This window comes from Chenopodium quinoa, unplaced genomic scaffold (assembly GCF_001683475.1).
Source record: "Chenopodium quinoa cultivar QQ74 unplaced genomic scaffold, ASM168347v1, whole genome shotgun sequence".
Classification (NCBI taxonomy): domain Eukaryota; kingdom Viridiplantae; phylum Streptophyta; class Magnoliopsida; order Caryophyllales; family Amaranthaceae; genus Chenopodium; species Chenopodium quinoa.
In genome coordinates this window covers 21716173-21740902 of record NW_018742204.1, presented here as the reverse complement: position 1 = coordinate 21740902, position 24730 = coordinate 21716173, and the positions used below count along the sequence as shown (strand labels likewise).

At 31.4% G+C, this 24730-nt stretch overlaps 2 protein-coding genes and 1 non-coding gene across 3 annotated transcripts; 2 read left to right on the top strand and 1 right to left on the bottom strand.

The window, feature by feature from the left end:
• Positions 1–3581: 3581 nt before the first annotated feature.
• On the top strand, positions 3582–10319 carry LOC110723452 (lanC-like protein GCL1). The gene is made up of 5 exons (XM_021902811.1): positions 3582–4058; positions 5329–5516; positions 8167–8278; positions 8896–9366; positions 9655–10319. Exons 1-5 carry the CDS (start codon positions 3870–3872, stop codon positions 9994–9996), a joined length of 1302 nt encoding a protein of 433 aa, XP_021758503.1. The 5' UTR covers positions 3582–3869; the 3' UTR covers positions 9997–10319.
• A 3382-nt stretch (positions 10320–13701) lies between these two features.
• LOC110723446 (serine/threonine-protein kinase SAPK1-like) lies at positions 13702–16909 on the top strand. The gene is made up of 9 exons (XM_021902805.1): positions 13702–14144; positions 14336–14410; positions 14756–14857; positions 15132–15185; positions 15326–15418; positions 15497–15589; positions 15720–15824; positions 15944–16042; positions 16367–16909. The coding sequence occupies exons 1-9, from the start codon at positions 14025–14027 to the stop codon at positions 16664–16666; spliced, it is 1041 nt and encodes a 346-aa protein (XP_021758497.1). The 5' UTR covers positions 13702–14024; the 3' UTR covers positions 16667–16909.
• A 4946-nt stretch (positions 16910–21855) lies between these two features.
• TRNAE-CUC lies at positions 21856–21928 on the bottom strand. The gene has a single exon. It is a non-coding gene; the product is annotated as a tRNA-Glu (tRNA).
• Between the last annotated feature and the right edge of the window lie 2802 nt (positions 21929–24730).

Here is a 24730-nt window from a genome sequence, read left to right as displayed (position 1 = left end):
CGGTACAAGAGGCCGCATTAAAATTTGTGAAATTAAAATAACTCAATCATTTCCCTAGCTAATTGTTGCAATCATCATAACTTATAAGCAAATTAAATTTGTGGATAACATTAGTTATCTATAATAATTCATGTCCTACATATGTATCTCTAATGTAAGAATGTGTTATACACTTACTTTAGAGACTAATGAACATAAACACTCTCAATGAAGGAAAAAGTTCAATATAGGTAAGAATATGAGCGGAAAACACAAATTCTTTTCTTGAGGTGAGGAAAACGAGAACTCCTCATACAACAAAAATATATCGTCATTATATGCATGTGAGCCTCGTGTATGTGAGAAGAAAAAACAGATTGATCACTGGTTACGTATAGCATAATGATGTTTCTGTTTTCTTTTTTTGCCCTTTTCCTTCTCTGAAAATTCATACTTGTTCTATTAAAAAAAAAAAAAAATCATACTTGTTCTCTTCTTCAATAATGTATTCACTATGTTCACACTTTCTCTATTATTTAATTATTGTATTTCAATTAGCATAATTGACAAATAAATTGAGCGGAGATAACTCTATATTAAATCAAGCACAATAAAAACATACGAATTGAAGTAATTACCAATTTAGAAAGAAAAATTAAAAAAATTTAATCATTTCCTTAGCTAATTGTTGCAATCATCAATTCATCATAACTTATCTATACTTATATATTAAAAAGCGTTCCTAAAAATGTTTAAGTGTCACGTGACACTCTTGCCACGTCATCATATTCATATTTGAAAAATGTCTATCATGAGATTCGAACTCAGACTCGCAAAAATACGCATTAGATGACTTACCATATCATATACATAAAATAATCATGCTTTTATATTCGACTTATAAATATAGATATGGATTGGAGATCTGAACCTTAAGAACTACAATTCTTACAAAAAAAAAAATCAATTATATTATTATGATAATAATTATGTTTTTATTTTCATTACATTATAAATTTTATACAAAAAAATATGTTTATATAAATTGTCAATAGTTGTTCAATAAATAATTTATTCAAAGATTTAATGCAAAACTATTAAAAATAAATAAATAATGAATAAATAAATAATAAAGAATAAATATATCTATTCAATTACAAGTGTTCAAAGTAACAACCCGGAGCATCGCCTAGGCCACACACTAGTTAGCAAACTAATTTGGCGATAACCTTAATTATCTATAATAAAAATTCCTGTCCTATTTATGTATCTCTAATGTACTCCGTAAGAATGTGTTACACCCTTACACACTTAGGGCCTGTTCTGTTCCGTTGAAATTCAGTTCAGTTCAGTTCACTTCAGTTCAGTTCAGCTCAACTCTGCTCTTAATTTATGTCTAATGATATTGCTAATGATATAAAGCCAAATTTCATTCTTTTAAGCTCTTATTACAACGACAACATCAACAAAAACAGCAACAACATCAATAATAATAATAATAATAATATTATTATTATTATTATTATTATTATTATTATTATTATTATTAACAACAACAACAATAATAATAATAACAATAATAATTGAAATAATAATACTAATAATAATAATCAATAAATAATAATAATAATCATCAATAAATAATAATATTAATAATAAATTGTATATGTGTTTAAAATGTTTAGAGGTTTCAAGTTTTTAATATATTTTCCATACATTTTATAATATATTTTCCATACATTTTATAATTATAATTATATAGTATATTTTTCGTAAATATTTTAATATGTACATTTGTATATACACATATGTATAGTAATAAATAATCAATAAATAATCAAAGATCACTAATCCGTAGTTAAAAATCACTAATTAATAAGTTCAGTTCAGTTCAATTCAGCTGAGTTCAGTCAATCGGAACAGGCCCTTACTTTCCGGACTATTAAATATAAACACTCTTAATGAAGAAAAAAAAAATCATAAGGTGAGAGAATACCATGTATAAGTGGATTCTTGTCAAAAAGTAAAAAACAGTTTCACTGTTATGTATTGTATAATAATGATTCAGTTTTTTTTTTTTTTTTTCTTCTTCTTCTCCGAAAATTCATACATGTTCTATTCTTTAATTGTATATACAAGTGAAGACAACAGTCGTCAACCTTGAATCACTTGTAAATATTCTCTAGCATCTGACCATTGGACTACCTACGGAGATTCTGAATAATAATGCTAGCTTATTTGTTATATTCTTAAATTGATATGAGGCCCTATTAACTTTTGGGCCATGTGCAGTTGCTCACCCTGCACACCCTAAGGGCCGGACCTGTATATAGATTATATATACTCCATATAATCTCTCATTTTAATAGAAAGTATTTACAAATTACGAGTAATATCTAAGCAACATTTGCATAAGGCCACCTTATCTAGTATTTTTTTTTAAATATTAATTTTTTATTTTTAAATTTGGTAAGGAAAAGGGCTCTAATGGATCGGAACTTCTCACATATCCTCCCAATCGAATTAACGGACTAGGTACTTTAGGAGTGAAGGGGAGGGTAAGGAAATCCCACCCTAATTTAAAGTGCTTATTATGGGGATTAAACCCCCAACCTAAAGTGTTTATAGTGAAGATTAAACCCCCAACCTTAATATTAAAAGGTACAACCCATTTCAACAGGCCAAACTTAATTAGGTAACACCACTTTACCTAGTTACCATATAGTCATACGGAGTATACAATTACTTGTATAGTTGTATGAGTCACTCGGTCACTCCAAGTCTTCAACTACTTTTCTGCAAGTAATTAAAATGAGCATGTGACCATTCCAAATTCCCAATATCTTCTATGGGACAACCCATCTATAAGGTCTTATTCAAAATTTTGTCCAAAATTCTATTACCAACACTCTTCTAAAATCACACGCCTAACGTAAGTTAAAACTCCTCCAATTTTAAATATTTGTTCTAATTTTCATTTTTGGTTGTTTTTAAATACTTATTTCATTTTTTATTTGAAAAACTTTTCTAATATTTAATTCATTTCTCTCAACTAGTGTATCTAACATAAATAAATTTTATTAGTTATATATTTTTTCCTTCTATTCTCTCAACTAGTTTTGATTTTTTTTTTTTACAATTTTTTATTTTTCTACCAACCCTACTACCTCCATATTTTTAGGGCATGTTCTCATACGTTGAAATTCAGTTCAGTTCAGCTCCTAATTTCCTTCTCCTATAAAATATTCAGTTCAGTTCAGCTCATCTCAGTTCAGTTTAATTCAGCTCAGCTGATTTCAGTCAATGAGAACAGACCTTATTACTTTCTTCAATTTTTTCTAAAATACCACGCATATTAAAATAGAGCAAATATTTAAAATCGAAGAAAGTGTTCTATAAACATTATACTACCTCCGTTACAGGTTATGTGCAACGATTAGACATTTTCCTCTCTGCTTTATGTCATATCGTTGCACATAACAAGTAACGGAGGTAGTATTATGAGACGAATGGGAGTATAAAAGCAAACATAAGAAAAAGACCCTACAACTCCACAAGGCCACCACCCACATATCACAAGGCTAAAAATCTAAAAACCAAAGGAAGTATTGTTATGTTGATACTCGGCGCAATCCAACGGCCAAACCTTTAAAACAATGACACCAAACGCGTAGATAATAAGGCACGTGTCTCATATATTCTTTCCCTTACTTTTATCTGCCTTTCCTTTCTCAAATTCTCAGTATATAAACTCACACAACTTGACAAACACAGATAAAGGAATTCTTGCATTTTTCTAAGTTAAACGCCAACAGAATTATAATCCCAGAATTTTAGAATAAACTAGAAGCTTCATCTAACAATTTCAAAGAGAGGAGAGAGAAAATCAAATGTCGCCATCAATTGTAGAGTGTGCATCTGATGAAGTTGATCATCGACAACAACGTGAAGAGAGATATAATCAATGGCTGAATTCCTTTGTTGGTGATGATGATCGGACGGCTACTGAGTTGTCTCAGTTTATGTTCATTCCTGATCATCATACTTTTTTCAGTGCTGCCGTTCAGCTTAAAAACCAGGTAATTTTGGACAATTACTTGCACCATTTTTTAATTAATTAATAGTTAGCTGAATGAAATGGAGGTGTTGTTTTTAGCTTAAACTTTGTTAGTGAAAACGGATTAATTAGGGTTGTTCATCGGTCTAAAATTAAAATTAACAAATTCTGAGTAATTGAGAAAGTTAGATGGAATTACAGAAATTTTTGGATAATGTCATAATTTGTTAACATTTTGTCTAATTTCCCAAGGTTATAATGAGCATTTTAGGTAATTTTGGAATTCAGGTTTGCATTATTGATTGATTATCTTTTTTTTTGAAAGAATTATTGATTGATTATCTAGTCCTTCATTCATTAGTTTTGTTTTTTTTTTTTTTTAAATAATGTTGAAAGTGAAGTGTAACTGCTTCGTATATTTAAAATTGATTTTAAAAATTCAACGTGATTAATGAATTACGAATTGATCAAAGTGTGTTCACCTCTTCAACGTAACATTTTGGACTTGGTTAGCCCTGATTTTCTCCTTATATTTAAGCTTAATTGGACTCAATCATCAATAATTAAACATGACTTTAAATTGATATTTTTGAAGACACGAATAAATCACACCCTAAAAATTTTTGAGTTATACTTGTACTTCCTCCCTTTTATAGATAGAGTAACAAATTTCACAAAAATACAACGTTTATTTCCATTTAAGGCAATTTATTACGGAGTACAATATCTTATTTCACTCTTCAATTAAATACTCAAAATCTTTTTTTTATTGAATCTTTTTTTTTATTCATTTAATATATTGCCTAAAATGGTATTAATTCGGAAAAGCGTGACAAAATCACGTATTGATTGGAGTAAATAATGTTCATTTTAATTTAATCACTTTTAGCTAGCTTATCCAACGTCTCTTGTACGTTCGTTAGCTTTTGCCTCATTTTTATTATGAGTTTTAATCTTGTACTTGAAGTTACAAATTTTGGAACCAAAAAAAATTACATATTCCCTCCGTTTTTTTAAGCATTCAACTCACGATTTTATAACTTTGTGTCGATCAAACTAGTGCACTTAATAAAAGGCTGGCGTATTGAATCCTCCTCTATTGAGGATGTGTAAATGACAGAATGGTGTAACAAATCCTCACGCATAGGGTACCTTATAGTCCTGAGCTTCTGAGCCCAAGAGGCAAGAAAAGCATGTTTATCTGAAAAATATGATATTTTATTTTATTATCTAAAAGAAAACATAAGACAAAGAGGATATTAATTTAAAATTGGGTTTTACAAATTAAACAGGTTGTGGACGTGACGTGGAAGGACAAGGGGGGAGTGGAGAGCCAGGAATTAGATCCCACGGTATACACGGGGTTGATGGGGACAGCCTTCACTTGCTTCCGCTCATTCCAGGCCACCGGTTCTCAACAAGACTTGCTTTTATGTGCTGATATTGTGAGGGCGTGTGCCTCCATCGCTCATTCTTCAAGGTTTGCACTTTACGCGTATACTTTATTCTTTCTCTTAAAATTTTGTTTATCTAACGTTGTTAAATCCGGTTTACTCCACCTTAAAAACGAATTTTCCAGTAAAAAAAATTTAATCTAGTAAAAGTAATTTCAGTTCAATAAAAATTAGTAATTTTGAAGAAGAAAAATAGATAATTAATAAGAATAATTTTAGTTAAAATAATATCAATTCAGCAAAAAAAAAAAAAAAAAAAATTAGTTGAGCTAAAATATTTTCGATTCAGTAAAATTAATTTTAGTTCACTAAAAAATAATAAAGTCAACCAAATATAAGGTGAAGTAAACCAGGCTAACAACAAGTCAACAATAAATACGAGTAATCTCGTATGTGGAAATGGTGAGTCTTAAAGGAAAATTTATAAACTTCTTCAATTTTAAATTAATTAACTATGTATACATTTCATTTGATATGTTACAATAATTATGTTAATGTAGAATTTTTTAGGTGTTAACGTTTGCACATTAGAAAGTCCCTTTAAAATTAAAAGATATTCGATGGTGCCCAATTGCCCATCATGGATAATGAAAGTTACTAAGATATGTAAAAAGAATTATTAGATACTTTAATCTATGTAAAAGATTTGAAGTAACATACATTCCTACAGTCCTACTCGTTCGCTTTGTACTAATTTACTCACTATACACTTGTTAATGTTCTCATTTAAAAAATTTATAGTGTTATTTAAAAGATGATTTGATGGTCTATGTGTCATGAAAAACACAATTACAGGTTAAAAGTACTTTGGTCTAGGAAAATTAATTAAATTTTTATGAAAACTTTTAAAATCCCAAGAAAAGAAAGGCAAATGTAATTCATTCGAATAAAAAAAATATGGACTAGGAGTAGGAGTCTCGAAAAAGTGGACAACAAAAAACCGTATGAAGTATTAACTTCACACTTAGGTAAAAAGTTGAAAGAATTTTTGAAACTGGATCAGATAGTTGGATACTATAAACATTAGGCAAGTGATACATAGGCTATTAGGCTGTGTATAAGCATTACAAATTAACATATGAAGTGAAACAATTAATTAAAATTTTGATTAATATTTTCATTAGAACTCCTTCTATGCAGATCCAGGAGTTATGTATGTAATTTTCCTTTTCGACTGAATGTAAAGAATAAGCATTGGGATTTTGAGAAAATTTTTATGAGGAAAAAATTGTTGGGCATTTGTGAATTTTTAGACATTATTACACTCCCAAAGGTTGAAGTTAATTTTGGAACTCCTGCAAACTACAGTGCTACTTCTACTCCAATTATGAGTACAAGTATATAAAATATGAGTGGTAAATAACTTGGTTGTAAATACTTTGTATATGTGAACCCTTTCCTTTCGGTCCTCGAGACTTTAATCCATATACATAATATAAAAAATGCATCTCATGATTCAGTATATTTGTGGTCCCAGACTCCTAGCTAATATAAGCAACATCGCCAACATGAATAGAATTTTCTTCCCAACAGCGTTGATATTTATAGGGTATAGTTTATTTCCCATGTGAAAAACCGATGAATTATTTGAGTGTTGAACTTATTATTTCATTATTTGTACTCATAGGACTCTGCTTCAATTGCAATACTGACGTAGTGAACATGTACCATTATTATGTATGGGACATGGGTTGGACTACATAATAAGTGATGCTAATTTCCAAGCTTGTAATGATCCATCATTTTGGGATGGGTTATACATGCCTACATGAATAAGGAATGTCGAGGTAGGGTAGGGATCAAACCTTGTCTTTTGCGAACAAAAAATGTTACTCTGTTGATGTCTATATATTTTGTATTTTGAATTTGAAAAAAGAATATTAAAATAGTGCTCATAGCATTTTGCTAATATCAACCAATAATGTAGGATAGTACATGAAGTGAGATGGAGGATTTGGATTCATGTGAAATAATTATATTTACTCGTTTTGTTAGTTTTTCTAATCAGTCGGGATGAGATCATGAGGTCAAGTTCTTTCTTGACGGGAGCCGAGGGCTGAGGCAATGTGATATTGTGTATAGATTGTCTACCTCCTGATTTCAGGATTTGGGTTCTTGATGAAAGGGGTGAAGAGTTGACAGTTACCCAGCTAGGCTTGGGCTTGACACAATATTGGTGGAATGGTGGTCCATTTTGGGCCCTTGTCTTACTGGTCTCCATAATAAAGAAGAAAATAAAGTTCCTTCTCATAAATTTGCTGACATCAAGGACATGGATGTACTGTTAGGTTAATTTTGGTTGGCAATGAGGTCATTTGAGTTAATAAGGGTCGGTTAAGTTTGCCACCTTTATTATGCATGGTTAGTTACACTTACATAAATCAGTAGATGCGTCCCTTAGTTGGAAGCTGAACAATAGAATTACTATTATCGATGGATATTTCTTCGCCTTAGATTGCTGATAGAAGTGAAATAGACAGACCAATGAACTGTATGTGTGGCCTTGACAGTTGCATAGCCCTGATTAATAATAATGGTGTCCGACGGGCAACACACACACACATATTATAATTTCATATTTGCCAGTTATACTCGCTAACTTTCTTTAATGTAGATATTTGATATAGATAAAGATGTAAATTGATATCTTGACTGTGACTTACTATTGTTGTGCAGACTTGTAACATTTTTGAGTGGTAGAGGAGGAATTTATGCACTTGGTGCTGTCATCATGAACTATGTGGGGGACCATCAAAGCCGTGGCCATTTTCTTGACATGTTTATTGAGGTTTTAACTCTTGCTTAGCATGTTTCAAATTTCTATTGTTATCATCCTATTTATTTTGTCTTCATCAGTACCTTGTTGCCCACCGGAAAGATGTTTCCATCTCTTGTGTGGGAGATCAGAAATCATGCCTTGCTGGGAAGATCATCTATTTGAAAGGCATAGTAACTACTACTAGGGAAGAAGTCAAATGAAAAAGCTGCAAATTATGTGTACTTACTTCCTCATCAAGATACACCATAGTTGATGATTATGCATAATTTCTAACTTGATAGACTAAATTTCAAGTTGAAAGCACTATTCCCCTAATATAAGATATTACTTCATACTTCGTATTAACTAAATTGTCCTTGAATGCTTATATCACTTCTGATTTTTGACTAAAATATAAAATACGATATCTTGTAAAGTACAATTATTACATGTCTTTGTAGAAGTGGCAAGAAATAATTTGAAAGAAATAACAGCCTAATGGTAGGGCTTTTCGGTATGTAGTCCTTCTTAGCTGCTTGATCGGTCTATTATAGATTATGTTCTGATTGTGATTGTTGATTGGGTCTGTTTTCTCCTTGTTAGTTAAGTAACGATACATAAAACTTATGCCATATTATGACTTTCAGGTAGCACAAGAAAAAGCACTTCCGGTTGGACCTGAAGAAGGGGGTTTTGGAATGTCATATGACCTTCTGTGTGGAAGAGCAGGATTTTTGTGGGCAGCTTTGTTCATAAAAATGCACCTTGGTGAAGAAGCATTGCCAAATGATCTGCTGATGCCTGTTGTTGCAGCTATTTTAGCAGGGGGTAGAGCAGGAGCCTCTGATAATCCGTTGTGTCCTTTGATGTACAGATGGCACGGGACGAGATATTTCGGTGCCGCTCATGGCCTTGCAGGGATTTTGCATGTTTTGCTTCACTTCCCTCTCTCAGGAGATGATGCCGAGGATGTCAAGAAGACGCTGAGGTACATAATGAGTAAAAGATTCCCAATGAGTGGAAACTACCCATCAAGTGATGGGAACCCTAGGGATAACTTGGTCCAGTGGTCTCATGGTGCAACCAGCATGGTTATCACTTTGTGCAAGGCCTCACAGGTTTGTAGCTTTAGCATTTTTTTAGTTTGGCATCTAAGCTTTGTTCACCATGAGGCTGGTCGTGGGTGATAGCTTTGGCGTGTGCTTCGCCTTGCATCCCCATGATGGGTTTTAGATTTCTCATCCTACCCTAGTTTTTATTGGTAATTAGGACATGTAGATCTAAACACAGTATCCTGGTTACCATACTTACCGTACAATTTAAACACGTATTTGGTGTTTCATTAGCAGGCCTGTGTGTTCTAGGATGTTTGTATGATGGACATTGGTTTTGGTTACTGCATACAGGTTTTCCCCAATGAAAGAGAATTCCGTGATGGAGCCATAGAAGCAGGGGAAGTGGTCTGGAAGAGCGGTCTTGTGAAGAAGGTGGGACTTGATGATGGGGTGGCTGGAAATGCATATGCTTTCCTCTCCCTCTATAAGTTGACAGGAGAAGCCATATATGCAGAGCGAGCAAAGGCGTTTGGAAGCTTCTTGTATCACAAAGGAAGTCAGCTGGTAAATGCAATGAACTCTGGTGGGACGGATCATGCTTATTCTCTTTTCCTAGGACTTGCAGGAGCTGCGTGTTTCTTCTTTGATCTTCTTCATCCGGAAAAATCAAAGTTCCCAGGCTATGAACTTTGAAACTGTAAGATATGCTTTTAGTAGTAGAATATAAGTGTTGTATTTGAGTATTAGCACCTGAGTAAAGCCGTGCACTGCTCTGAATTCGTCCGAAAACAAAGACAAGACATAATAGGGAAGTATGAGTACCTGTGTATGTTGGTTTAGTATTTCAAGGAATATTCGAACCTCAGTTTCGCCTAAAGTTCTTAATAGGAAAGGATTCGAATGGGTAAGAGATGTTATAATACTCCATATTCCGGGAAAGAGGTGAATTTTCTTTCTGTAATGTGATTATATGTACAAAAATATGGTGATCATAGCTCATAATTTTTAGGAGGTGCAATCTTCAATGTTTGTAACTAGATTTGATCAATGGGCAGGCTGAGTTCGGGCGTGGCCGAGGCATAAAATATCTGCCCATTTTTTGGCTGGGCCTAGCTTCGGGCAAATTTTTCATGCCCAAACCCGCCTAAAATGGCAGGGCCGTTTAGGTTTTTCAGGCCGGCCAAAAAATGAACTAAAATGGCGTAAAAATGCATTCTCAAGCCCGCTCAAAAATTAAAAAGTTTGGGCTGAAAATTGGTGCCTAAAATCGGGCCGGGTTAGTTTTGATCAGCTCTATTTGTAACCAGCCCAGTTTAAACACTCCTTAGTCTTCGAGTTTCCAACAATTTCTACTTCTAATTTCATTTTTTACCTGAACCAAAATCTCATATTATACATGAACCAAACAAGTAATAAATCGTTTAGTAGGTAATGAACATGTTAAGATGATAGATTAAGATTTTGTGTTTGTCCAGGTGGCGTAATGATACCAAACTTTTATAATTTTCTGCTCAAAAGCAAAATAGTTTGAGATCATATTGGAATAAACGGAATACAAAGTACTAGTATATTATTACCAATATACTCATAATTTCTTGTGATAGTACTGAAATACTCAACTACAGTGCCTAACCATAGGCTATCTTATGACGTATTTTAAATATATAGACAGGTTATTATATGGTATCTCCGCAAAATTTCTTCATTTAACTGTTTAAATTTGAGCCGCCAAATTACTAGACTAATAGCTACCATTTCAACCAAACTACATCTAATTAAGAATAATTTCATGTGAACATTGAGAAATACATGTGCTCCATACCAAACCTATAAAATTAATTAAATTTCATTTCAAGTAGCATATCTACCAAAGCTACGTCACAAAGTCAACAGGCTAAGCTAAAGATCTGTAGCTAAACAACATTTGCCAACCTTCCACAAAATTAGACACCCAATCTAATATGGCATTAACCAGCAAAGCGTTGGCTCACGTGATAAGCTTCTTATCTCAAATCCTAGAGATTTGGTGTTCATATCCTGCCGAGTGAGGATGCTTGAGGGTAAGGATTCCCTTACTCTTCTTTCTAATCTCAAGAGTTTGTCCTATAAATACTAAACCAAAAACTATGATGGTTGAACTTTGATCAAGATCTTCCTTACTACAGAGTATGACATTAGCCCACAAGTATTGTGAGGCTCAACATACCTTGGGCGGTTGGGTTGACTAGTTGTGTACCTGTGACTAGGGGTGTGCAAAAAAAGATCAAGACAGAAAACCGGGCAAGATCGGACCGTTGAATTTCGGTTTGGTTTTTGGTCCTCACATTGTGTTGATTCCAGGTTTTCGGTCTGGTCCAGGTAAAATACAAAATATTCCGGTTCGGACCGGAAAATGTTTTTTCTTATTATTATTATTTAGGTGAAAATTTTATGTTTTATGTTTAAATTTGTCAAGAATTTAGGTATAATACTTGTAATTTGTAAAGTTTAGTGCAAAATAAGAAAGCACGCAAACAAAAACAAGATGTTAAAAGATGATGTATATATAAAAATATTAAAATGCAAAAAAAAAAAAAAAAAAAAAAAAAGAAGAGTATAACTGGTCTATTCTAGTCCAAAACCGGACCACATCGGAATAAAAAAGTCTAGACCAGAATCCGGACCGGTTGATTACAGTCCGGTCCCAATCATTAAAAAATGGTGAATCTGGATTCCGGTTTTGGACTAGTGTACAACCCTACCTATGAAGTTTGTAATGGGTATTCATGGGTCCTTGGCACAGCCTTTGGCTAGCTAGTGTGGGTCCCTAATATTCGACCGTTCCAAAAAAAGGGTCAACATGCTAACATTGTGAATGAAACACCCACTTGCCACAAATTCGTCAACATTATATTGTAGCCGCACCGTACACCTACTTGCTAGAATGTGACGTATAGAATTTGGTTTTGGTGGCCACCTTCCATTATCCTCGTCTTTTTTGTAAATACATGAATTTTAGATATCAAACTTTATTTTCAGCAACTATCCAATTTGCAATTCTAATCAGTAATCACATGAGTAAATGGTTTGATAACAAACACTCACATGATCGTTATCCCATAATTACCAAAAATAATTAAACAATGAATAAAAACAAGTAAAATAATATTTACTACTATGTAGCTAGTAAACATTAATGGTAGTAAAACATATAAAGAATGGCAAATTGCATATGCCAAGTAAAGTGATGTACAAGTGCGTACAAGTGTATCCATATTCTCCCTTAGTCACTTATAAGGTTTTTTTTTTTAATGAACATCTATAAAAGATTGCTTTAGTTTCTCTTGATTAAGTACCAATAATTAATCAACAAGGAAGGAAAATTATGGAAGTAGTTTGTATGAATTAAATCATAAATCTTCATTTTATATTTTTATCTACCTACTTGGTCTGTACACACAATGAATGTCATTAATGTTGTACTGAATGTACTTTAATCTCTATACTTGGTTACACTCTCATTCTAACACAAATTAGTGATGAAGAATTTAAATTTATTTTAGGCTTAATTCCCAAAATAACTTTGAGTTTTAGTATAATGTGGAATTTTTTGAAATAGAATATTAAGGTCTCCTTGTAATTTGGAGTAATATTTTAGCTTAAATTGATCGTTATTGATGTGGACGGAAAGGTAACAATTAATTGTGGTTTGATAATTTATACTTCGTAATTTCTTTGCCTCATTAATAGCAAAGATTAGCGTATCTTCTCTTCTTTCCCTCTCTAGTTTTCTCTCTTGTCATTGAAGAACCTAGGGACTTTATATTGCCAAGTATCCCGTATTTAGTTGCTTTTGGGATGTTTGTTTGCAATAAATTCAAGAGATTAACGATTAACAATTAACGTCTTCATTACTCATGTCCATTGTCCAACATTATATCCTTCCTTTTCGTTTTTCTCACATTAATTTCAACACTTCTAATTCAAAAAAAACTCGAGTATTTTCCTTATATACACTCCTCTCACCTATCTATCTCACGTTTAAAAAAAGAGGTGCGACAAGTAAATTGAGACGGAAGGAAATATAATAATCGAGGCACGAGAATCAAGAAAAAATGTGCAATCCACAACCGGTATACAAGGACGAGAAGTCACAATCAACAATAAACACAAAAGCGTAGCAAGATTAGCAACTTGTCACCTACTAGTCAATCAACTACACCCTTCAATCATACCAAATAACTGTTTTTAACTTAATCTTACACAACCGCGAGTACACGCCACCTCTACACTTTGGTGCGTAAGATGGGCGGCAATACACTTTGTCACCTTCACCTCTCCTCTCTCTCTCCGCCACGTGTCATACTATTCTATAAACATTCTTTCATCGCCTTTTTTTTCTCAATTTTACAAAACTACCCCTGTTGAAAATATACTACTTGTATAATGTTATGTTAAGGAGACAGCTCAACAATATTTAGATATATCATATAAAGACTTTACTATAAACTTCGTTTGGTTTGGTGTTCATTATTTCAAGTTTGATCATTTCAAATAAATATAAAAATTTCAACGGTTCAACCATTATCATCTTCCCCTTATTGTATATCTTCTTTCTTTCCTGTATTATTATTATTGTTTTAGTTTTGGTCAAAACATATCGAGTCGCCTTATACTTTTTAAGGTGTAATCGATAAAAACTCGTGTTTTTTGTTATTGTAGCGATTATTTTTGGATTAATAATGGAGAGGTACGAAAATATGAAAAATATTGGGTCTGGAAATTTTGGAGTTGCTAAGCTTGTCAAAGATAAATGGACTGGAGAGCTCTTTGCTGTCAAATATATTGAGAGAGGACAAAAGGTCCCTTATTATCTTTTGTCTTTTTTCTCCTTATTTTGTCTTTGATTTCCATCTTTACCATACTATAATTTTGGCGGAACTTGATTTGCATTAATAATCTCCTGCTAAATTCGACTTTAAAAAGTTGAATTAACAATTATTGATAAAAATATTTTTTTTATTTATTTAATTTTGGTTGTGTATCTTGTTAGATTGATGAGCATGTTCAAAGGGAGATCATGAACCATAGATCGGTGAAACATCCTAACATTATTAGATTCAAAGAGGTAAGAAACCTAAAACACTTTATATTTCTGTACTTTTTAATGATTTTAGTTAATAATCGCGCTATAATACTTTATGTTCTATGTTTATCCATGTTCTTCACATGCATTTTTGTAAGAAAAAACACTAAAAATGGAGAGTTTAATAGTTAAACAGTTTGCACACGTGAACTCAAAACCGTAATTACATGTATATAACTAGGCCAACGTTTGATCCTTAAGTATTAATTAATGTGTAATAAGCTGTTTTAGTAGAAGTTTGGTACGTAATTAGTGAATTTTTAATTATGGAATCATATCATGATTAAGGAAATTTCAGAGTATTTACGCAATACATTATTCGAGCAGGTGTTCCTTACTCCTACGCATTTGGCAATAGTAATGGAATATGCTGCTGGAGGAGAGCTGTTTGAAAGAATTTGTACTGCTGGAAGATTCAGTGAAGATGAGGTTTGTATCTTTTTTATGCTATGCTGTTCTTACAGAAAACGCAACTAATTGTTCGGGTTTTAATGTTTTATCTATCTCCGGTTTAGTTTAGTTGTTATGTTATACAGAGTATAATAATGGTTCAAGTATATATGTATCAGTATGTTTCAATGTGACAATTAATTCTAGACGGAACGAGTAAATGAAGTCGTAATTTTTATTTTTAACCAAGGTGGTTTTTGAACAGGCAAGGTCTGTTAATCTGAGCTTTGGGAGTTTTCTTTGATGTTTTCAGGCAAGGTATTATTTCCAACAACTAGTATCAGGAGTCAATTACTGCCACTCCATGGTATATATGCTAATTAATTAATTATATATGGAGTACATTTCATTATATTTATTCTCTGATATTAAAATTTTGTCCTGTTATTAAAACTTAATTTCACATATACAAGGCTAATAATAATACAAGTTTTTTTCTGAATGCAGCAAATTTGTCATAGAGATCTTAAGCTTGAAAACACCCTCTTAGATGGCAGTTCAGAATCGCGTCTCAAAATCTGTGACTTTGGCTACTCTAAGGCAGGGAAACTCATCTGAATCTATCATTTTGTTTATATTCAATCATCAATGATGACTAATTTTTGTTAATTATAACAGTCTGCAGTGCTACATTCTCAACCAAAATCGACGGTAGGAACACCGGCCTATATCGCCCCAGAAGTCCTGTCTCGAAAGGAATATGATGGAAAGGTAGTGTAACAACTAGTGAATGTAGATACATACTACATAAAAATACTATATGCTTTTAATTTTTAGCCTAAATTTTATTAGTCCATTCATATTTTAATGTGATAAGTATGTAATTCATTAAGAATTACAGATTGCAGATGTTTGGTCTTGTGGAGTCACTCTTTATGTCATGCTAGTTGGTGCTTATCCCTTTGAAGATGCTGATGATCCTAGAAATTTCAAAACTACTATTGCAGTATGTATTAAATTCTTAATTTAATTTACTTTGGTGTTTGTAGAATATATGTGTTTGATTGATATTTCTAGTAATTAATAGTATCTGATTTCGATCTTATGGGTGTTGTGTTGTGGCAGAGGATTCTGAGTGTACATTACTCCATCCCTGATTATGTTCGCATCTCCAATGATTGTAACCATCTCCTCTCTCGAATATTCGTAGCCAACCCTGAAAAGGTATGGTAACATAATATTGAGAAAATACAAGTTCATCTTCATGATAAACAGAAAAATGTTTATCTAGTGGCATTTTCGTAAATAAATCAAAAACTTTTGTCAAATGTGGACCCTAGTAAGATTGATTTATTTACAGAAACGCCATGATGACTGAGATCTTATATTGATTTATTTACGGAATTGCCACTAGATTAACATTTGTTCATCATGAATATGAACGGGGGCTCCCTCCATAATATTGTACATTATCGTGATATGGTAAGTAATAGTGATGGTTTATGATTAGATTTCCTGATATTTACGTTACTGATATTATTTATGTAGAGGATAACGATGGAGGAAATAAAGAAGCACCCGTGGTTTGTAAAGAATTTGCCTGCGGAGTACAAGGATGGTGGGCTAGATGACACATTCAATACGACGGAAACAGACGTAACATCCCAAGATGAAGAGGAAATATTAGCCATAATTCAGGAAGCAAGGAAGCCGGGAACAGTACAAGGGTCCAACCTCTTTGGTGAAGGTCTGCTATTAGGCGGCAGCTTAGATTTCGACGACAGCGAGCTTGATGCTGACCTTGATGATTTGGAAATGAGCTGTGAAGATTTTGTATGTGCTCTATGATATATACAAAGTATATATGATCATGTACTAATTAATAATATATGGTTTGCTAATCAAGTAATTCCTTTGATAAGTTTGATGGGAATTCAAACTAATGTTAGCAATAATTAGCAGTTAATTAATTAATTATGCAAGTGTGTATGCTTTGCTTTTGTAAATGCCTTGATGTTGTGCCTTCATCAGTTGGTGAGGCTGTAACCACTAAAATTTGGTACAATTGATATTAAAAGAAGAAGAAAAAAATGTATGCTTTTGTCGGATGATAATCATATGAATTACATTTGGTTGAAGTGGGAGAATAAATGGGTTGTGTATAAGCATGAGCATGACCAAGAAAATGTTAAAACAACAACTTGCAAAGATATTGTGTGAAGGTCCCCGGCCTTTTGATGGACTTGCTATGCAATTTGGTACTCCTTCCTCTCCCTACCAACGTCAAAATAATATTAAGAGAATCATACAAAACTATATAGAAATACGTCTTTGTTTATATCAATATTTCATGGTTGATTATAAGAATTAAGATCAATATACACAATTTTTTATATGTGGGTGCATGGTGTGATTGGGGTTACTCGGTCGGTCAAGTGTTACTCGATCAGGGCCGGTTACTTAGTCAATTAGAGATTACTCGATCGATCTTAGGGGTTACCTTGTCAGTATTTTGAAGTGTGTTATTAGCTTACCACACCAAAAAAGTGCTGACACGTATATATATAATAGCGAAAAGCTTGACATGGGTCAAACCAGCCAAAACTTAAAAAAATAGAGATGGAAGCAATTTGATCGAACGATTAAGGTCTCAACTAATTTCAAGTAAAAAACCATCACTAAAACTAAAACAAGTACTACTTGATGAGTTCATGTGGTGTATATATCCATTAAGTCTGTCAACGGCTACTCTTATTTTTTGAGGCTACTCTTGAGACTTAATAAGTAATAATCCTAATAATTAACATAGCATTATACTATTGAAAATTAATTTGTACGTGGTCTTTATCTTTCAACGTCGATCCGATCATCATCTTCATTTCAACAATACAATGTATATTTTTAACGTTATTGGGTCCTCTAACAATACATGCAGTGAGCCAGTGACCAATAGATAATCAATACATCTTATTAAGATAAGACTATTAATAAGTTTGGTTCAAAAATCATTATCAATCACTAAATCCAATTTAAGTTGTGTCGAGTTATGTATGGTAGATTTTTCTTATATACGTAGGTTAAATTTATGTGGATGTAAATATATATTTGTCCTAATCTAAATCACACTTTTTTTTAATATTGACAAACAATATTTGTTAAAGTTGACGATAAACTTTTCAAAAAAATAAAAAATTGTTATAGAAGTAATTTTTAAGCTAATTGTATTTTTTTTAAAAAAAAGTGATCTGCAACTCATACGGTATATCGTTCATTAATTTGTGGAAAGAGTGATTAGCAAATAAATTAGAAAAACATACAAAAGGTGACCAACAAGATACAACATGGGGGTAGATAGTATTCACTTTAGCTGAATTTTGCCTATTCTTATAGTATCTTATCCAAATTTATTATACCTTACCTTATCTTATTTCAACTCATTAGCATATAAATCTTATCTGAATTAATTCATAGAAACAAGTGAAAATAAGATGAATGTTACATAGCTTTAGTACGTGTATGTTCACATTTACTGAACTAAGCTGAACTGAATTGGTTGAAGCTGAACTGAACTGAACTAAACTGAAATGAATATTTTATGAGAGAGAGAAATTATGAGCTGAACTGAACTGATTGGAGCTGAACTAACTAAAGTGAACTGATTGGAGCTGAAATGAAATAAACTGAACTGAACTGAAATTAAGTTGAAATGAACAGATCCTTAAATTATAGTTGTAGCTCAATTTACCATTGTATAAATTATATCTGATGTATGTATTATAACTTTATAAGTGACCTTCCAAATTAGGTAGAGAACCCTAATTATAGCCGTTGTTTTTCATACGAACTACTCCATATATATTTTATTAAAAACATAGTATTAAAAGATTTATAATATAAACGAGTACCTTGATAAGTTGTGGAGCCAATTAGATAATGAGATCGAGTTGGAACTCCACTAGATTAATATAACAATCAACTTGTATTTCATACAAATGTGCATTATAAAGTTGCAACTTGACTTATTTATAACCATTACCTTTTGATATCAAATTAAAGTCTAAAAAGTTCTCAAATCTCAACCGTCACCCAAAAATTCTTTGAATTTGAAGGTGGATAATGTTGTAATTCCACATAAATTAATGATCAATCGTCATTCTTTCTTATTTTGTCATATATCATTGGACGTTTCTAATTTGTTGCGTCACTTTAGAATAACAATTTAATTAAGTTGTGTTAGTTAATCCTCATCTTCTTAATTAATCAAGTTAATTATGATTAGTGGTCATGTCTTAGCTTGGACTCTCATACTTGGATTTTGTATCCAATATGTTTCTCTTATTGGCTAAATACATGCCTCAATGAGGTTTTTTGTAGTGATGAAATTACTATATTAGAACTTGTCATATCGCATGACATCAAAAGATTTATACTAATAGTATGAACGAATAATGAATTTGTTGATTGAAAAGATGGTACGTGATATATTATAGTCAATGTAGTTGTTAACATAATTAATGCTCGTCTTTGCTAAATTATAATTAATGTGTCTTGATGTATCATTTGGGAAGGTGATAATCGGCTTTTGTTTTTGTATCTATATAGACAAAACTTGTCAAAGTAGAATAAGTTTCTAAGTAAGGTGATAATTGGGTGTTTGAAAAGACAAGGACAAGCATAAGGAAATTGATAAGGTCACCTCTCTAAGTAAGTAACAATGAAAGTCGTTCGTACCAATAGATTTATTGTGTCAAAACCATTTTCCCACGTCTAGTCATATCAATTTTTTTTATAAGGCTCGTGTGAGACTATGAGCTTAAAATTACCATTAATTTTTTTGCCTTTACACGCAAAAGTTAGGGGTTCGTTTGACATTGTTGTGGCATTCTGTTTTTAGGTGTTTTTTTTTTTTTAATTTACAAAATCATATGATAGATGTTATTCCCTCCGTTTTTAAATACTTGCTCCATTTCTCCATGCGCGGAGTTTTAGGAGAAATTGGAGAAAATAATAAAATATGGAGGTAGTGGGGTAGTTGAGAAAATAAAAAATTGTAAAAAACAAAAGTATTGGAAGAATAGGAGGAGAGAGAGTATTATGTTTGGTCCACTAAGTGTGAGAAATGAATTAAATATTGTAAAAGCTTTCCAAAAAAGGAAATGGAGCAAGTATTTAAAAACGGAGGGAGTATATAATAAATTAAAAAAAAAAGACAAATTTATTAAAATCATGATAATTTTGAAAACTGACAACAAAAAAGTAAAAACATATTTTTCTTATTTTTTGTTTTTGCCTTAAGTTACTTAATTACTTTGATTTCCTGATGAGATTGAATGACACTTCTTTTGGCAAGAATAGAGAAGATTTCACCATTTCACTCACTACAACTCTACGAGTACTTAGGGCTCGTTCTCATTGACTAAACTCAGCTAAACTGAAGTGAACTGAGCTGAAGTGAACTGAACTGAATTTTAACGTAAGAGAACAGACCTTACTATCTATTTAATTTATCCACCCCTCTCAATTACTCCATAAAAAAATGTTATTTTGTGTTTTAAAATAGTGAAATTCAAGTTAAGAAAACATGGGTTTCAGACAAGTTTTACATTTTTAAGAAAACAACAACAGTGTATTATTCATAAGAAAAATCATGAATTGACAAAATTCAAGACAGAAAAAAAAAATGAGTTTTGAGGTTGTGGATAGATATTTTGATGTCAATGGGGAATTGAAGCCTTTAGCACAAAGGTTAAAAAAATAAACAACCTATTTAATTTGCATGATAAAATTTGATTCCACAAAACCAACGATTAAGAATCAAGTGTATGTAATATTTTTTTTTTTTGAAAAAGTGTACGTAATATTAAGATAAGTGTAAATAGGATGAAAAATAAAATTAATTACTTGGAAATTTGGTCCTTGTGCAAACAAAAATAACAAAAATAGGAAAAAAAAAAAAAATTCCGTTAAAAAAATAAACAACCTATTTAATTTGCATGATAAAATTTGATTCCACAAAACCAACGATTAAGAATCAAGTGTATGTAATATTTTTTTTTTTTGAAAAAGTGTACGTAATATTAAGATAGGTGTAAATAGGATGAAAAATAAAATTAATTACTTGGAAATTTGGTCCTTGTGCAAACAAAAATAACAAAAATAGGAAAAAAAAAATTCCGTTAAAAAAATAAACAACCTATTTAATTTGCATGATAAAATTTGATTCCACAAAACCAACGATTAAGAATCAAGTGTATGTAATATTTTTTTTTTTTGAAAAAGTGTACGTAATATTAAGATAAGTGTAAATAGGATGAAAAATAAAATTAATTACTTGGAAATTTGGTCCTTGTGCAAACAAAAATAACAAAAATAGGAAAAAAAAAAAAATTCCGTTAAAAAAATAAACAACCTATTTAATTTGCATGATAAAATTTGATTCCACAAAACCAACGATTAAGAATCAAGTGTATGTAATATTTTTTTTTTTTGAAAAAGTGTACGTAATATTAAGATAAGTGTAAATAGGATGAAAAATAAAATTAATTACTTGGAAATTTGGTCCTTGTGCAAACAAAAATAACAAAAATAGGAAAAAAAAAATTCCGTTAAAAAAATAAACAACCTATTTAATTTGCATGATAAAATTTGATTCCACAAAACCAACGATTAAGAATCAAGTGTATGTAATATTTTTTTTTTTTGAAAAAGTGTACGTAATATTAAGATAAGTGTAAATAGGATGAAAAATAAAATTAATTACTTGGAAATTTGGTCCTTGTGCAAACAAAAATAACAAAAATAGGAAAAAAAAAAAAATTCCGTTAAAAAAATAAACAACCTATTTAATTTGCATGATAAAATTTGATTCCACAAAACCAACGATTAAGAATCAAGTGTATGTAATATTTTTTTTTTTTTGAAAAAGTGTACGTAATATTAAGATAAGTGTAAATAGGATGAAAAATAAAATTAATTACTTGGAAATTTGGTCCTTGTGCAAACAAAAATAACAAAAATAGGAAAAAAAAAAAAAAAAATTCCGTTGCCGGGACTTGAACCCGGGTCTCTCGGGTGAGAGCCGAGTATCCTGACCAACTAGACTACAACGGATTATTGATACATAATTTTGTTATTTTAAATTTAATATATATCGAAAATTCGCATAATTGTAAGTACAGTTTTTCTTTTTGTTATGCTTACAGATATTTTGGGTGTTTGGACGTTGACTTTGTAGGATTTATCTTTTGTATTTGAAAATTGTGATTAAAAATTTGGAATGCATTTTGTGCAACTGAGTGGTTTGTACTGTGTGAAATACTGTAGTGATTAAAAATTGTGGTTTGTTTCAATATTATTGGGGTTGATTTTTGCAAATCTTTATTAATGTCATCGATTGGACTGTTGTCGTATGGTAGACGTTTTTCTTTTTTTTTTCTTTTTTTTTTTTAATTTTTGACAAGGACGTTTTTCTTTCAATATACGGAGAAATTAGTTTTTACGAAGCAATTTGTCAAAATCTTCACTAGCTTAGTGTAGCATTTCTTTTTTATTAGGCCATTGAAAATAATAAGTACGAGGATTAGTTTTGTAAAATGAGAGAATTGACTAGAATGACGTTAAAAATTGTATTGCTTGTATATAAGGTGGTGGAGGACTGGTGGTTCTTGTGTAATTGACTGATTGGTTTATAGTGTTTGAATTATGCAACTTGTTCTTGTTAGAGGAAATAATGCTTTTGACTATGTTTGTGCCATATTAATGTAATGGTTTAGCATGTTTTGATGTACTATTTTAATCATTTTTTTTTTTTTTTTTTTTTAAATAAAATAAAATAAGTCAATAGGATTTGAGTAATGGTACATAAACAAAGTGGTTGATTGTGATAGTTGGATTGACTCATAATGTGAGGGTGGTGATATAGGAGGTTCATGGATGGCCTACCTCATCTATATATTGTTCAAGTGATTGCCAACTATATCCAATTTGTTGCAAGTCCTGTTGAATGAATGGTTTAAAAGGTGTTATGTGGTGTTTTGTCACGACTAAATTAAAGAAGTAATCGTTAGTTAACTATTTAAGAGCGAGGAGATTTTTGTTAACTATGGATTATAACCTACATTAGTTATTGACCTTAGATTCTATTATTGAAACGACTTCAACGTTTTAACTTAAAACAAAATTAAACTAACCAATTGGTTGTTTGTGTAGTATTGATTGGGATTACACTTGGTAGGAAGGACCCGTATTCGATCCCCCCAACAACAATTTGGAGGGAAGTGGAACCTAACCATCCGAAACTGATCCTCGAATCTAAATTAGCCCAAGAGGGTGAATCGGGTGAAACACCGAAAAAAAAAAACTTACTTAAACTAATGTGGATTAAAAATTGGCACTCATATTTAAATTTAAATTTATAAATCTTAAAAGCCAAATTAGAGCAAAATGGATTCCTCTCATAAAACATGACTTATGAGTTATAAACATGTTCTACCTCATTTACCTTTAAAAAAGTGATTTTATCGCATTATCCTTTGTATATTTGCCTTATTTTCTTGTTTTTTTAGCTTTCTCTTTCTCTGTCCTTCTCGCCTCTCAATCTTGATTTTTCTCAAATATGAAAAACACAAGTGTTGTATCTTATAATTCACATCAGATTTTAGTAATAATTTTTTTTAGGAAATTTTGATTTTTACCACCTTTAAATAACAACTTCATTGAATTTACCACCTCAAAACAAAATAAAAAGATTTACTTTACCACCTCATAAAAAAATAAAACATTAGTTTTAACACCTAAGCCAAACTTCGGTATCGGAAACCGCCAGTGGGGCCCAACATAACAGCTAGTTTTTGAAATTATCCCCAAATTCTCTCGATTTCCCTTCTATTTAAACCAACCTTCTTCATTTCTACATCAAATTGTTGAATATTGAAGTTTTTTTGCGATTTTCTTCACTAATCCTTAATTTGGGTAGTAAATGAGCCAAAGTTCATCTTATAAAGTTATAATTTGCTTATAGCTTGGTTTTTGGTCTGATTTGTATCCTTAATGGCTTAAGGATTGCAAACAAAAACGTGCTGAGCAACAACAATTACTAGTACCTAAGCTGCTTCAATTTCTGTTTCCTAAACCTGAACGTTATATGACAGAGGTTTCAGAATACAAACGGTGACGAAGAATATATCTGACTTCTGGAAAAAATTTGTACTCGTAATTCAGATGTAGTATTGTCATTTCTGCTGCCATTTTTTCATTGAAACTAATTGTATTTGAACACAATTACCATAATCTAACCCTAATTTTACTGCCCAATTGTAATAAAAAAAACCCCAAATTAATTTACACTTACATGACCCTAATTATTTACAATATGAAATTGAGGTTGAATTAATAACAGAAAACATGCAATTTCAATTATACTTAGCAATTGCAATATAATCACGCAAACAATTGCAAAAAATTACAACAGAATTCATGAAAATTGCTTACCTTTTCGCTATTTGTCGTCAAATAGTTCAATTGATTCAGAGCCGAGTACAATCTTCAATAATTTGTTAATTTGAGGATGTGTGATTGTTAAGGATCACACAAAATCAGAATTTGAAAAGAAAATGGCAAAAAAAAACTTCAATGTTCACGAAATATATGTATAAATGAAGAAGTTAGGTTTAAATCAAAGGGAAATCGAGAGAATTTGAGGATAATTTCAAAAACTAGCAGTTATTGTGGGCCCCACTGGCGGTTTCCGTCACCGGAGTTAGGCTTAGGTGGTAAAACTGATGTTTTATTTTTTTTATGAGGTGGTAAAGTAAATCTTTTTTTTTTTTTTTTGAGGTGATAAATTCAATAAATTCGTTATTTGAAGGTGGTAAAAATCAAAATTTCTTTTTTTTTAATTATTATTAAAAACTA